The following is a 16554-nucleotide window of genomic DNA, read 5'->3' on the forward strand; positions in this document are numbered from 1 at the left end:
AATTTCTCTTTTATCATTTTGATCCTGTTTTGCTGTGTGTATGTGCGAGCACGAGTGACTGGTTGGTGTTTATGTGTCTCCCCCCTCCGTCTCCTGGTATCTTGCCCCCTGCTGGTAAGCCTCAGCCCTAACCATCCTGTCTATCCCCTACATACCAATTGATTTCATTTATCCTGTTTTATTACATGTGGAACACGCATGTTTTAGTTAATAAAAACAACCTATTTTTGGAACTTCGTCTCTGGTGCCGTCAGTCAAACGAACGTGTGTGCTATATAATTGTTTGGATTTAATTGATTAGTATATCCCTGGGTGCAATCCCTAGGGTGGCGTTGTCGGTTAGCTTGTTTTTCCCCTAATGCCACATTTGGCGTTGTCGGCAGGATCGACTTTCTAAAAACACCAGAGGCGTATGTTCCGATATTTATAGGTTGTACTTTACTTATTTTATTATTTTTTTTCTCCCTTCACTTCAGGCATTTAAATTGACCTTTCTCTCTGTCTGCGTGAGTGTATGTTGGCAAAAACAGCAGTTGTCTTGACCGTCGTAGCAGTTGGCTGCTGTGCTCCTTTTACAGTGGACCAAAAACCTCGCTGGCACAGGTAAATCATAGTTTAGCCATGAATATAGAAGAGCTACAAGAGCTGAGGGAATTGGTGGCACAGCTTAAAGCAGATAATGAGAGATTGAACCTAAGACCGAATCCAGCACCTTCGGGCGATGCCTTACTTGCTGAGCCTGGGGCCTCTGTGGCAGAGAGATTGGTGTTCGTCCCCCGTGATAGAAAGTGTCCCATGTTTAAAGGAAAGTCAGGGATTAAGGTAAATGAATGGATTGAAGAGGCAGAGGCATGCATGCGGGCACGTCACCTTTCTGTGAATGATCAAGCTTTCTTTCTGTTTGATCAGTTAGAAGGGGAGGCCAGAGAGGAGATAAAGTATCGCCCGAGCACCGATAGAAATGATCCCAAAAAGATCAAAAGTATTCTCCGGGAATTGTACGGATGCTCTCAGTCTTATGTAGCCCTGCAAGAGGCTTTCTTTTCGAGGAAGCAGCAGGATGGTGAAACCTTGTTGGAGTTCTCTTTGGCTTTGATGAGTATTATGAATACAGTAAAGCATCGTGCACCCGATGGTTTGGTGAATGCTGAGGTTTTGTTACGCGATCAATTCTCTGAGCATGTTATCGATGGTGCTTTGCGGAGGGAACTTAAGCAGCTTATAAGACGCCAGCCAACCATGACCATGCTAGAGCTCAGAGCAGAGGCTATTAGGTGGGAGCACGAGGGCATGCCGGGTGGCGCGAGGGGTCACAGTCAGTCTGTTCCATCCATACATGGTGTCCAGTATGCAGTGCATGGTGGTCATATGCCCGTTTCTAGCAGCTCCACAGAGGGGTCTGAACTATCAGAGCTAAAGGACATGTTGAGACGTCAACAAGAGCAGCTTAATCAACTGTCCCAGAGTGTTGCCACGTTACAGCGCCCTTATCAAAGGCCTCGTGGCAACCCCATTATATGCAGGCGGTGCCAACAGCCTGGCCATTTTGCCCAAGATTGTGACGGGCCAAGGGTTCCTCCTCATGCCCAGGCCTTCTCGGCAAACCACCCTAGGAGCAATGGACAGTTTTCACCTCGTCCGTCGGTGGGAAACTAGCACCCACCGAACTGCAGAGCCAAAGTTCTGGTGGGGGGTTGCCTGGCTCGAGTAACGTGTCCGTCGGATCTAGCTTAATCTCATCATGTCCCCATTTAGATGTACTCATTGGTGGGGTCCCGGTACCATGCCTAATAGACACCGGGTCAATGGTGTCTACCGTCACCGAGACCTTCTTTTTGAATCACTTTGAACCCTGGGGCTCTGACCGTCTGCGCTCTTGTCAATGGCTACAGCTCCGGGCAGCCAACGGGCTGAGCATACCCTACGTCGGCTATTTAGAACTGGATGTTGAGCTTTGTGGAAAGTCCATAGCACAGTGCGGTGTTCTGGTTGTGAGAGACCCACCTGGGGGGATTGGCCTCCAGGCACCTGGTGTGCTCGGCATGAACATTTTGAATAAATGCTACCATGAGCTTTTTGGGCAGCATGGTCTGGCCCTCTTCGGACTGCCCTCTGTCTCTCAGGCTCATGGTGCTGTTGCTGAGGCCCTACAGCGGTGTCATTTTGCAGAAACTCACCCCATAAGGCCAGGGAGGGTCAAAGTCCGTGGAGGCCGAGCCCATCGTATCCCGGGTGGCACTATGGTTATGGTAGCTGCTACATGTTCAGCACAGTTTTCCGACACCTCGGTATTGTTTGAGCCCACGGACAGAGGACTTCCTGCGGGCTTGTTGGCCTCGCCATCTCTGATCCGGGTGAGCCGTAGTACTAGCTACATACCGATAGTTAATGTGGGCACGGAAGATGTGTTACTGTATCCTCGCACCGATTTGGGAAGTTTGTGTTGTGTGCAAGTGGTGAGTTTGCCCGCAAGTGTCACCGAGGTCAACACTGTGATGGCCACTGTTGCCTCCCAGATGGTTACATCATCAGTACCATCCCAGATTGAGGAAATTGACCTCTCTGTCTTGGAGGCTTCAGACCAGGAAAGGGTCCGGAATTTGCTACAGCGGTTCAGCGGAATCTTTGCCTCCCATGATGGGGACCTGGGTTGTACTAACCTCCTCTCTCATCAGATTCCACTAGTCGATGAGGCGCCAGTTCGACAACGATACAGGCGCATCCCCCCATCGGAATATGAGATGGCTAAGGCTCATATCAATTTATTGATGGAGGCACAAGTTATCACTGAGAGTTGTAGCCCATATGCGTCCCCTATAGTGTTGGCCCGAAAGAAGGATGGTAGTCTCCGCATGTGTGTTGACTACCGCCAACTAAACGCGAAGACACGCAAAGACGCTTTCCCTCTTCCTCGCATCGAGGAGTCCCTCGATGCATTGACAGGAGCCCACTGGTTCTCTACTATGGACCTAGCCAGCGGGTATCATCAGGTCCCTGTTGCGGTGGGTGATCGTGCCAAGACGGCCTTCTGTACACCTTTCGGCCTTTTCGAATGGCAGCGAATGCCATTCGGCCTTTGTAACGCGCCAGCAACCTTTCAAAGGTTGATGGAAAGGATTTTTGGGGACCAGCAATGTCAAACCTTGTTGTTGTACTTGGATGACATTGTGGTCTTTTCTACTTCTGTTTCCCAACACCTGGAACGTTTGGAACTTGTTCTGGGGCGTTTGCAGCATGAGGGCCTTAAGGCCAAGTTGAGCAAATGTGCATTTTTCAAACAGGAGGTTGGCTACCTCGGTCACGTCATTTCGAGTCAGGGGGTGGCGACAGACCCTAAAAAGATTGAGGCAGTGGCTAGTTGGCGTTGCCCTAGCACCGTCTCGGAGGTGCGTTCTTTCTTGGGGTTCGCCAGCTACTACCGCCGGTTTGTGGAGGGTTTTGCCAAGGCGGCGGCCCCCCTCCACAAGCTGGTGGCGGCGCTGGGTGGCACTAAATCAAAGCGAGGCCCGGGCCAAAGTTTGCTGTCCCATTGGTCTGAAGAGTGCCAGCAAAGCTTTGATGCCCTAAAGAGAAAGCTGACCACGGCCCCTGTCCTTGCCTACGCCGATTTCAGCTTGCCATTTATCTTAGAAGTGGATGCGAGTTACAGCGGATTAGGGGCTGTTCTATCTCAGGAACAGGGGGGGAAGGTGCGCCCTATAGCTTATGCCAGCCGTGGTCTTAGGCCCACTGAGCGCAACATGTCCAACTACAGTTCCATGAAGTTGGAGTTCGTCGCGCTCAAGTGGGCCCTCACCGAAAAGTTTAGGGAGTATCTGTTGGGGCAGCGCTGTATTATCTTTACGGACAACAATCCCCTAAGTCACCTGGCTACTGCAAAACTAGGAGCATTAGAGCAGCGCTGGGTTGCCCAGATGGCTCCATTCGACTACGAGATCAAATATCGCTCCGGCAGACAGAACCGCAATGCGGATGCTCTGTCGAGGCAGAACCCCTCGGACCATCCTGTTTTGGCGGATTTGGCCCTGGGCACGACCCTTCCAACTGCCTTACAGCAAGTTGAGCAGGCACAGCCAGTAACGCAGGTGGTTCAAGCGGTGGTTACGGCGTTCCCTGATAACAAAACCTCCCATTTGCACTCTAGTCAGGAACAAGATCCCGTCTTCCAGGAGGTTGTGCCACATTGGAGGCGAGGTGTTAAACCTGGGCCTGCTGAGAGACAGCGAATGTCCAAGTCGGCATTGGTTCTCTTACGCCAGTGGGACCGACTAGTGGAAAGGGAAGGTGCCATATACCGTAGGGTGTTTCGTTCAGACGGAGCAGAGGAATATTTCCAACTGTTGCTTCCTGCTAAGTTGAAGTCTGATGTTCTGACCCAGTTACATCAGGAGCATGGCCACCAGGGGGTGGAGCGCACCTTGGACTTGGCCCGTAAACGGTGCTATTGGCCCGGGATGTCCTCCGATGTGGCTCGTTGGTGCCTTGAGTGCGAGCGATGTCAAACTGCAAAAGACACTAAACCCCCAGCACGTAGCTTCATGGGGCATTTGTTGGCCTCAAGGCCAAATGAGGTACTTGCTGTGGATTTCACGTCACTGGAACCGTCTCGGTCGGGTGTGGAAAATGTTCTAGTCATGACTGACGTGTTCAGTAAGTTTTCGCTGGCCATCCCAACCCAGGACCAGCGTGCTTCCACCGTGGCAAGAGTGCTTGTCCATGAGTGGTTTTACAAGTTCGGTGTCCCTGCTCGCATCCATTCCGACCAAGGTCGTTGTTTTGAGGCAATTCTCATCCAACAACTTTGCCAGCTCTATGGTGTGGAGAAATCCCGCACCACGCCCTACCATCCTGCCGGTAATGGCCAGTGTGAGCGGTTTAACTGCACCCTACATAACCTCCTCCGTACTCTGCCAGCATCTCGAAAAAGAGATTGGGTTGCGTGCCTCCCACAGCTGCTCTTCTGTTATAATACCACCCCGCATTCAGCAACCGGTGAGTCCCCTCACTTCCTGTTGTTCGGCCAGGAGCCACGCCTACCGCTTGACTTTTTGCTGGGAACAGTACCCGACCCTGTAGCCGGGACGGTGCATGATTGGATTGACGAACACCAAGCCAGGCTGCAAGTCGCCTTTCAGGGGGCTGAAGGCCGGCTTCGAGCTGCAGCCGGTAAACGGAAAGAGGCCCATGACCGTCCCATCATGGGCCTCTGGGTGAGTTGGAAAGAGGCCCATGACTGGGTGAGTTGGTCTACCTCCGTAACCTTAGTAGGAGGGGCTGCCACAAAATTCAGGACCTGTGGAGCCCAGTGGTATACGAGGTTATCAAAGCCCCCCCAGTAAACGGGGCGGTGTACACTATTGCTCCAGTGACTGATCGGAGCAAAGTCCGACAGGTACATCGTGGTCTCATTAAAGCCCGGCTAGGGAGCGATGCACCGGTAGGCCCGCCTTACACAAGTCCGCCAGTCGTTGAGACTGTTGTCGTGACGGAGGACGACATGGATGTTGATCTGGCGTTCTTGCCCCCGACATCACTGCTACATCCAGTAGCGACGCCTGTTGTTGCACTTGCCTGTCCGGGCCCCCAGGTGTTGCCTGCTGACCCCCCAACATCATCGGCTGGAACAAGATCTACTGCGGTAAACACCAGTATCCCAGCCAGCCCCTCCCCTAGTCTAGACACTCGAACTAGTACTGGCGGAGTGGTTCATACTGACGGTACACCCGTAGTACGGGTGGTAGAGAGTCTGGATCAGGTAGAGGTCAGTAGGCCAGTGCTATCGCCAGTGGTCCCAGAGTCGAGCATTGGTGGAGTGGCTCTACGCCGGACATGTAGAGCCATGGCAGGCCAACATTCTAACATTCACCATTTACCTCAGACAGCCGGCCAGATGGGGGTGTGCCCCAGTGGCCCTGTGTCGAGTCCAGTTGGTGCTGCTCTTCAAACCCAGGGTTCGAATGGGGCTGCCAACCGGCCTATCGTCGGGACGCCGACTGAAAATGTGGGGGTAGATTGTGGTGAGACGCAGGGGCAGAGCCCTTTGTAATGATCAGGGCCGTCACAGCCAATGGCTTGCGTCTCCACCTTATTTATTCTGAGGTAGCTTTTTGTGTCGGGAGGTGCCACAATTTGTCTCCTCGTTATTTCCTGCTACGCCCCTCCAGGCAACTTGCTACCGGTATGTACGCGTGCTTTCCCTATGGACGCTCTAGCTGATTTGTTTGGCATGGTGATTTACTTTTTCACACTGGTCGCTTTGCAGCGCTTGTGCCTGTTGCTTGCTGGTGCCTGCTGGTGCCCTGCCTTGGTTGGTGATGCGTGCAGGTTGTTGATCGCATAACAGTCTCGGTGTGGATTCCAACCGAATGCTAACATTCAGCGGTGCGCTGTGAGCCGCTGGCTTAAGTAGGAAGTTGCCAACTTCCTGGTAGGTATCCCTTATTTTATATCGCCATTGTTTTTAGAATTATGTTTAGCACTAACGGGGTGACCTGTATGCCTTCTAGGTACTGCCGATTGTGTCGTTGCCGACTGCTGTTTTTGCCACCCGTTGTTTACCACCAAAGCTGCCCAACTGTCCTGGGCTAGCCTGGAGGATAGCGGCGAAGACGCCAACGACCACTATCTGAACGTGACTTGTCCTTGTGTGTTTCCACCTGTCCGTGTCGCAACTAGTGTGTGTCGGTGTGTGTGTTTGTAGAGTGTTGGCGAGTGCGCGCGTGTTTGTCCTGGGCTAGCCTGGAGGATAGCGGCGAAGACGCTAACGACCACTCTTTGAACGTGATCTGTCTGTTGACTTGTCCTTGTGTGTTTCCATCTGTCCGTGTCGCAACTAGTGTGTGTCGGTGTGTGTGTGTGTAGAGTGTTGGCGAGTGCGTGCGTGTTTGTCCTGGGGAAGTGTTTGGTTTAATTTGGGGGATTCTGTTTATGGTTTGTTTTGAGCCCTGCTTCTGTTAAGCCACTGGCAGGAGGCCTTTTTTTATAGCTGCGGATAACCAGTGGGCTATCACGCATGTTTAAGATCCTTTTTGGCATGGTTTGTGTGTTTGTGTTATATTTTGTTTTCTTACTCATTTCCTTTTTGTGAATTACATTTTGTGTAGTTGTGTTTATTGTTTTGTTTGGTCGTTTGTATCTGCCCTCATCTCTCTTTTGTTCCTTCGTTTCCAGGCGCTGAGTGCCCACCGCAGGGAGGCAACTAGATCCTTTAGGTGGTGGTGCCCCCTTCCCGAGTGTGGTTTCACGTGTGTCCTCTTGGAATTTCTCTTTTATCATTTTGATCCTGTTTTGCTGTGTGTATGTGCGAGCACGAGTGACTGGTTGGTGTTTATGTGTCTCCCCCCTCCGTCTCCTGGTATCTTGCCCCCTGCTGGTAAGCCTCAGCCCTAACCATCCTGTCTATCCCCTACATACCAATTGATTTCATTTATCCTGTTTTATTACATGTGGAACACGCATGTTTTAGTTAATAAAAACAACCTATTTTTGGAACTTCGTCTCTGGTGCCGTCAGTCAAACGAACGTGTGTGCTATATAATTGTTTGGATTTAATTGATTAGTATATCCCTGGGTGCAATCCCTAGGGTGGCGTTGTCGGTTAGCTTGTTTTTCCCCTAATGCCACATCTCCACTGTTTTAATTAAATATACCATCATTTTCACCTATATATATATAAAAAAAAAAAAAAAGTAGCCTATTTAGACCGTGTCTAAATAGTCTGTTTCCAAAATGGACCGCTGGAGGCCCTCTATTACCATTGAGTTAGTTCATTCAATATGCGCGAGGGTGGCGGCTTGCCACCCTCGGACCGCTGGAGGACCGCTAGACATTTAATAACGGAAAATATATTTTCCGTTATATAACGGACGCCAGCATCAAGGCTCGATGCAGACATAGAATGACTAGGTAAGTAAAACATCTCTTCTCCATATCTCCAATGTTTTAATTGAATATACCATCATTTTCATATATATATATATATATAAAAAAAATGTAGCCTATTTAGACCGTTAGTCTGTTTCCAAAATGTTGCCTTTTTGTTGTGTGGCATCAACAACATACCGGTAGGGTAGGCCTACTGGCTTGTAGAGTTACCGTTACCTCAATCGTTTGACTAATAAATTAGGCCAACAGGATAAACAAAGATCGTCTCGTATATAAGTGGCTGCGCTGGAATATTTTACTCACACATGATAAATGTAAACAAACAAACAAAACCAATTTGTTTTTTTTGTTTGTAACGGTTAGTAACGATGCTATCGCGAAATGGGGTATTGATCGACAAGCAGTTTTAGATGTCGTGGGTTGATGGGCAAAGACAAATCACAGTATGACTTTTTCGAAATTAAGACTACTGGGGCTGGTGTTGTGTCGAGATCTGTTTCCCCGTCGAGATGTGTTGCACCAACTGGGCGTAAGCCTGGTCGTAACTACGCCTGGTCGTAACTTGGCGTTCTAAGTCCAACCTAACCGTTACGCCGGTTGCACCAACTGGGCTTAGCGTTCTTTTCACTAAAGGCTGGTTTATGCTCGGTTACGTAAGCGTAAGCGCAAGCGCAAGAGGCCCTTGCGCGCCCTTGCGCCCCCCTTGCGCGACTTCTCACGTCTTGCGTGCGTCGGGCGATTTTTCTAGACTTGCGTCATTTTTTACGTAAGCTTTTACGCGAGTCGCCCAGCCTGCAAGGCTGTGATTGGTTTGCTGGTCTGGTTACTACTTCCTGTCTGGAGTATCACCCGGCAGGCTCATATACAAAAGCATTAACCTGAAGTGAAGTTAACTTTGCTGCCAACACATTATGTCGTTTTAAAATGTAGAGAGATATGCACATTTATACAACCCCAATGATCAACAACTTCATCACCCCTGTTCCTCTGTCTGTTGCCATCATTCACTGTGTATGGGGAGAACACGATCTGGCACATAAACAAACCAACGACTCCCACAGACAAAGACGTCATTCTCGAGGTCGTCTTCAACGAAAAACTTTCCTCCACATATTACTCCACCTACTGTTCTGGCGGTAAATTGCTTGGCAACACGCGCAACACGCGCAACCTAAAAGGGAGCATGAATTGCTTTGAGTAAATTTTGCGCAACAACGTAACACCAACGCTGAAGCATGCAGCCGCCTTTTAGGCTGGTTTATGCTCGGTTACGTAAGCGTAAGCGCAAGCGCAAGAGGCCCTTGCGCGCCCTTGCGCCCCCCTTGCGCGACTTCTCACGTCTTGCGTGCGTCGGGCGATTTTTCTAGACTTGCGTCATTTTTTACGTAAGCTTTTACGCGAGCCGCCCAGCCTGCAAGGCTGTGATTGGTTTGCTGGTCTGGTTACTACTTCCTGTCTGGAGTATCACCCGGCAGGCTCATATACAAAAGCATTAACCTGAAGTGAAGTTAACTTTGCTGCCAACACATTATGTCGTTTTAAAATGTAGAGAGATATGCACATTTATACAACCCCAATGATCAACAACTTCATCACCCCTGTTCCTCTGTCTGTTGCCATCATTCACTGTGTATGGGGAGAACACGATCTGGCACATAAACAAACCAACGACTCCCACAGACAAAGACGTCATTCTCGAGGTCGTCTTCAACGAAAAACTTTCCTCCACCTACTGTTCTGGCGGTAAATTGCTTGGCAACACGCGCAACACGCGCAACCTAAAAGGGAGCATGAATTGCTTTGAGTAAATTTTGCGCAACAACGTAACACCAACGCTGAAGCATGCAGCCGCCTTAAGACCAGGCGTACGCCTGGTCAGGGGCAGGCGTAGAGTTGCAACTGCTCAGTACGCTTCACTAAACTGCATTTCAAAGCACAGCCGGCGATATGATCAGTGTTCACAGATCGACTGCTGGTCGGGAAGATATCGCTGGCCGATTAGTCCGTTCTCAACTTATAATCAGTTGCGAATGTTGTTTTAACTATGTTTATATGTTTTATATAGGCCGACAAATTAAACAAATCTCTCCTACAGTCTCAAAACAACTCAAAAAGACAACTGTCAAAAAGAACCATTCCCGTCTAAATGCCTGCTCGTCGTAAACCAGACATTACAAATACATATTTTAATTATATTCATTTGCAGTGTTTTATTGTTAGGCATTAACACAATTGATGAATGACAATGAGTGAACGAATGAATTATTTATTTCGGTGTCCAACAGCATGTCAAGTAAAATAGTAAACAGCTGTTGTCACGAGGTATCCTAGCAACGCGGTGATATGCGCATTCCATGGAACATTCACATGGCCGCGCATGGCTAAGACCGGGCGTAGTTGAGACCAGTCGTAAGTCCCGTTGGTGCAACCGGCGTTAGTTCCATTCTAACGCCAGGTCGTAACTAAGACCTACTTAGCAGTTACGACCAGGCTTAGTTACGCCCAGTTGGTGCAACCGGCCCCTGGGGTTTATGGATGGCGTATGAGGTTTAACACAGGTCCTGTCACCAAAAAATGGTTAATTACAGCTCCGTTTTTCGTTTCACCAATTCTGGTAGGCCACCCTCTCTCGAACAAGCCTCGGCTGTTATCATACCCATAGTGCTAGCCCCACACGTTTCTGTTTTGTGTGTGTGTGTGTGTGTGTGTGTGTGTGTGTGTGTGTGTGTGTGTGTGTGTGTGTGTGTGTGTGTGTGTGTGTGTGTGTGTGTGTGTGTGTGTGTGTGTGTGTGTGTGTGTGTGTGTGTGAGAGAGAGTGAGTGAGTTGATGCAGCTGTCTCTTGTGAAGAACAGATAGTGATGTGTTTTTTCTCTCTCTCTTTATAGGTGACCAACAACAGTCTGTAGGCATACACTGTAAGGTAATTTAGGAATTTAATTTAATAGGCAACACTCGTGGCACAATGTCCAGTTACTGGAGCAAACGTAGAAGAATAGCTAGAGGGGTAGAAATGGATTTACAGAGCCTCGCTTCCTCTTCAGCAAAGTGTGGGGGGGAAGGGGTATATGAAGTGACTGAGGGTAGTGGGGACTATGTCCTACCAGGACAAAGCAGGACAACAGTGTGTGAGCTGGCCCTTTCAGGACAGAGTAGCACTACAGTGTGTGAGCAGGCCCATGACAATGATGATGATAGTGATGGTGGAGTGAGTGATGACGATGATGATGATGATGATGATAATGATAATGATCATCATCATCATGACAGCGACGACACACAAAGTCAGTTAGCACAGTGGGCAGTTAGGAGAAGGATCAGCCATGCTGCGTTAGGGGATCTACTATCCATTCTGTCTGGCAAATTTCATGGGTTGCCAAAAGACCCAAGAACATTACTCAAAACAAAAACCACTCATGATGTTAAAAGTGTTTCAGGTGGTACTTACTCTCATTTCGGTTTTAATGACGCCATTTCGTCTCATCTTTCCAAAAACAACAATCCTTTGCCTTTAACAATACAAGTGAACATTGATGGCCTGCCCCTCTACAAAAGTTCAAATGCCCAGTTCTGGCCAATTTTAGGACTAATTGAGTGTTTCAAAAATCAGGTACAAACAAATAAGGTTCCTTTTGTTATAGGAATTTACTTTGGAAATCACAAACCGACAACCCTTGACTTTCTGACAGACTTTGTTAGTGACGTACGTCTTCTGGAGAGAGATGGTTTCTGTTACCAGGGTGCCTCTGTTTCAGTCGCCCTGTCTGCAGTAGTTTGTGATGCACCTGCACGCGCGTTTGTCAGAAGTTCAAAGGGTCACACAGGATTTTTTTGCTGTCACAAATGCCATCTAAAGGGAGTAACCTATCAGGGTAGGATGACATTTCCACAATTTGATGCACCTGCTCGACTAGACAGTGATCATTTGGAGGAATTAAATGATGATCAGCATTTCACTGGATTTAGTCCATTCAGCCTTCTGTCCGTAGGAATGGTCACACAGTTTCCCCATGACTACATGCATGTGGTTTGCTTAGGGGTAGGGCGGAAACTGTTGTACTTCTGGATGAAAAAACCATTACACACTCGCATAGGTACACCTGCTGTAAAAGAGGTGTCAACTGAACTCTTGCGCTATCGTTCCCATCTTCCAAGCGAGTTCAACCGTAAGCCCCGACCTCTGTCCGAATTTGAGAGATGGAAAGCTACTGAGTTTCGCTCATTCCTACTATATACTGGGCAAGCATGCTTAAAGGGTAGAGTGCCGACACCAATTTATGACAACTTTATGTTGCTGTCTGTGGCCATGACCATCTTACTTAGTGTCACCTTAGTGGGAGATAAGGCAGACTATGCCCACACCCTACTCTTGGCATTTGTAAAGCACTGCAGCGAAGTCTATGGTAGGGAGTACGTTGGGTACAACATGCATGCATTAGTTCACCTTAGTGCACAAACAGAGAAGTATGGAGTGTTAGACAACGTATCATGCTTCCCATTTGAGAACTTCCTTGGGCAACTAAAACACATGATCAGAAAGCCAAACAAGCCCCTAGAACAGGTCATCCGCCGCTTGTCTGAGAGGAGCTTTAAGTCCAGCGAGTGTGTTACTAGTGTGACGTCCAGTCTATCCATCGAGCATTTCAGTGGCCCTGTACCACCTCACATTAGTGCAATCAAGCAGTTCAAAAAAATGACTGTTCAGGGGGCCGTCATCCAGGTTTCAGCCAGTGACCGTTGTGTGGAGCTAGCTGGGGGAAGGATAGTGGTAATTGACAACATCGTAGTTGACAACAAGGCAGACGTCCACATAGTGTTTAGGCCATTCACAAAGCTCTGCAACCTCTTCCACTATCCCCTTGAATCCTCTGAAGTTGGCATCTATCATCTATCTGCCCTGACACCCCAACTGCACCACACTCTAGCTGCCCACATAAAGAGGAAATATGTCCTGCTTCCAGTTAAGGATGGTTTTGCTGGGCTACCAATGGTACACCAGTAGGACTGCTGTTTTTGTATGTTTGCGTAAGTGTCACAGTTTTGTTCAGTTTTAACAGCTGATATGTTGTATCTGCCCATATCCTAAATCTGATGAATGGATTGAATGTTTTAGAAATTATAGTAGATCATTTTGTATTCACAAGTGTCCCAACTCATGTGGAATTGCTGTAGCAATTGTTATTATATTATTATATAGGTATTGAGCATTAACATGTCACTATTTCTCCCTTCAACAGACATACAAGATACATCATACAAGAAAATATATTTTTATTTATTTTATTTTATTTTATTTATTTGTATTTATTAAGAAATGTATTTAGTTGTGTCCTTCCCCGAGGAGGGGTTCATTTTTACTGTTCCCAACACATGGATTGCTTCCAATAATAAATGCTACTGGCCACCTTACACATCCAAAGAAAAAGTCAAGAAGGCTGCCTTAGCAAATGAATCCCCTGACCCCCAGACATGGACCTTGTATCCAGTGGTCATACTTAAAGTTAAAGGTAGGATTTGTGTATATTTACACATCATAATGTAGTGTTTTGCTTTGGGAGAAAATGTTTCAGGTTAACTATTGTAATGTTGTTTGTTTGATTTTGTTGTTGTTTGATATAGAAACGTATAAAAAGGCCCATAATTTTTATATGAAGGCAAAAAAAGGAGAGTCATTGGATACCACCGATGATGATGTGAAAAGAAAAAGAAAGTAAGATCATCATAATTTTTCACAATGATGTGCAATATTATATTAAAAGGGAAGAAAATCTGGTACCACACGGATGTCTTTTTTAAATAATAATAATACTTCTTATTCGGTTGGTTATTTATAGAAAGGCGGAGTATGTGTTAACATGTGTAACATTATGGCATTTATAACTAATCATCAATTCACCAATGATAATACCCTTAACTTTTTGTAATTTGTTTCATCTCAAGGCCAAATATGAAATTTTCCCTGCCCGACTACTCCAGTGAAGACGATGACAATCGGAATCTCCCCCGCCTCCAAAAATCCCAAGAGCACCAGCAAAAAAAAAAACTATTCCAAATTCAGGTTAGTGATCTCTCTGAAAACAAATTCCATTTTCTTTATATTTATGCTTTGTCATGGTCTCTATCTCCTCTATCTATCATGGTCTCTTTGACTTTTTGTGCACACACATTTGCCACCATGCCCTCTGCATAGCATTGCTTTGTTCATTTTATAAGTTGCTTTAAAAGTGCCAGTTAAGTGTAATTTAACACGCTTTTACTTTTCCAATCTGTTCAACAGAGTTGACCACCGTTACTGCTCTGCCAGTAGCACCACCGCTCTTCCGCTCCAGCCATGCCGGTAAATACATAATACAGTGCACAACAGTTGACAGTCCACACCCCTCTCCCTCTCCAAATGCCAGCTGCTTTGTTCATTGTGGAATGAGGTGTACTTAAATGTGTTTGTGTTTTGGAAAGGTATTGCATTACCTTACTCTCCACCTTTTGCTTTGGTAGTATAAAACATCTTGTTGGTAGTAAAAAGGGAACAAATGTAGCACAAGCCATGCGGATAAATGCATAATTTGCTTTATGAACTCTGGGACTTTGTCCATGCTGAAATCCGTGTCGCGTTGGAAACCATTTTTACCATAATCTTAATCTCTTTCAAACAGCATACAGTGAGCCTGGCAGAAGACATTGTGGAGGTACAATCAATTAAATCTTCCCCTCTTTTTTACCTTTGGTTATCATTTGGTCATTTCACTCAACACGCCTTTACTTTTCCAATCTGTTCAACAGAATTGACAGGTCCGACCTTTATTTTGCCGCCTCCACCACAGCACCCAGCAACATTTTTCAACTCCATCGATGCCGGTAAATACTCTTCAATTGCCAATTGCTTTGTTCATTGTTTTGGACAAAAGTGCCAGTTAAGTGTAATGTCATACCATTGCAGTTATCATTTCACTAAACATGCCTTTACTTTTCCAATCTGTTCAACAGAGTTGACCACCGTTACTGCTCTGCCAGTAGCACCACCGCTCTTCCGCTCCAGCCATGCCGGTAAATACATAATACAGTGCACAACAGTTGACAGTCCACACCCCTCTCCCTCTCCAAATGCCAGCTGCTTTGTTCATTGTGGAATGAGGTGTAGTTAAATGTGTTTGTGTTTTGGAAAGGTATTGCATTACCTTACTCTCCACCTTTTGCTTTGGTAATCAGTAATCAGTAATTCAGTAATCATCTCACTAAGTATGCCTTTTCATTTCCAATCTGTTCAACAGAGTTAACAAGTCAGACCACCACTCCTCCGTCAACTTTGCCCACATCTCTGCCAGTACCACCCCAGCAAGGTACTGCATTTTCATTAATCTGGCGCCAATATTAAGGGAGAAACAAGCCATGAAGGCCTCATTATGTGGGAAGGACATTCATCCCTGATTAAGTCAGGCAATTTCAGTCTCAACTTCTTTACATTACATACACTTTTTGTGTCAGACCAATTCTAATATATATTTTTTTATTCATAGATTTTTACAGACTTGTTCTGCAGCACCTCCGCACAATTGAGGAGGAGCTGAAGGAGGTGAAGCAGCAGGTGGCGGTCAACACAGCCATGATACAGAGACTAGGTGGTGGTGGTGTGGCAGATCTCGGCCTTGTGGAAGACACCAACATGCCATTGAGCAATGCCGAGGACCTGGACGAGCTGGAGAGGCGGCTTATATCTGATGTGGACCTAAAAAATCAACTGGTATGTCTTTTTAAATGTTTTGCAATATGATTATTGTAGCTATACAATTTCTAGCCTGGCTCTCGTAATGAATGTGGCTCTGCCTTGCTTTAATGTTGACTACTCAATGATTCAAAAATGCCATTCAAATCATGGAATGAATGCCGGGAACTGAGACCATGTGTGCATCTGAAACACCTGTCGCGTTTCACATCTGTTTTCCCTTCCCCACTACATTTAAATGTTGACCACGTCATATTAAAAGCCAGGCTATCCACGTCCTTGTTGTGTTGTTAAACTTGAATCTCATTCCCAAGTGGAGCGTTGTGTGCTGAATACATGACATGTTGTCCATTTTTGTCACCATATAGCAAAACAGCTTAAGCCGAAAACAGCTAAAATGTTTGACTGGGAGTTATGCCACTGTAATTTTGGTCTTTGCATTTCAGGTGAACATACTTGCTATTTTGGGAGGGAAAACCACCAAAGACGCAGTGAAGAGGATGCTGGGCCGGGCTTTCAGGAGGTCCCTGGCGCTCCAAATTAATTGGACTGGCGCAGCTGGAAAGATCGCTTTCAAGTCCCTAAACCTGAAGAGTGTGTTGCACAGTAAGTGATTTTGTGAAACTATTGTGAATGTGTTCAAGTATATAACCCCTGGCAAAAAAAAAGCATTTCGTGAGGGCACGCATACACATTGATGAAGGCAGACATGAAAGTGCTGAACATTAAAACTGAATTTTATTTAACTACTGCATCCTATTATACATGTAGGCTGTCTGCGTATCTTTGCGGTACAGAAGAGTGTTGAATGGGGAGCTTATGTAGCCCCCGCCTAAACGCATGGCATTATGGGGAAGTGAAGTTTATATACACTACATGGGTTCTACATTTTTGTTTTCTCCCAGCTGCGCGACACTAGCTGCGCACAACTCAACCTCTGATTGTTGGAAAG

General features: G+C 46.8%; 1 protein-coding gene across 2 annotated transcripts; it reads left to right on the top strand.

The window, feature by feature from the left end:
- The first annotated feature begins 11880 nt into the window (after positions 1-11880).
- LOC130383233 (uncharacterized) lies at positions 11881-13899 on the top strand. 2 transcript variants are annotated; one of them, XM_056591333.1, is made up of 2 exons: positions 11881-13389; positions 13502-13899. In XM_056591333.1, exon 1 carries the CDS (start codon positions 11901-11903, stop codon positions 12882-12884), a length of 984 nt encoding a protein of 327 aa, XP_056447308.1. In that variant the 5' UTR covers positions 11881-11900; the 3' UTR covers positions 12885-13389; positions 13502-13899. The 2 variants fall into 2 exon arrangements, with proteins under 2 accessions (XP_056447308.1, XP_056447310.1); XM_056591335.1 differs by having other exon boundaries at positions 11881-13592; positions 13823-13887.
- Positions 13900-16554: the final 2655 nt, after the last annotated feature.

This window comes from Gadus chalcogrammus, chromosome 5 (assembly GCF_026213295.1).
Source record: "Gadus chalcogrammus isolate NIFS_2021 chromosome 5, NIFS_Gcha_1.0, whole genome shotgun sequence".
NCBI lineage: Eukaryota > Metazoa > Chordata > Actinopteri > Gadiformes > Gadidae > Gadus > Gadus chalcogrammus.

Bases quoted from the DNA above. Each gene is read 5' to 3' on its own strand.
- LOC130383233 (XM_056591333.1), top strand. From the start codon at position 11,901: ATGCATGTGGTTTGCTTAGGGGTAGGGCGGAAACTGTTGTACTTCTGG.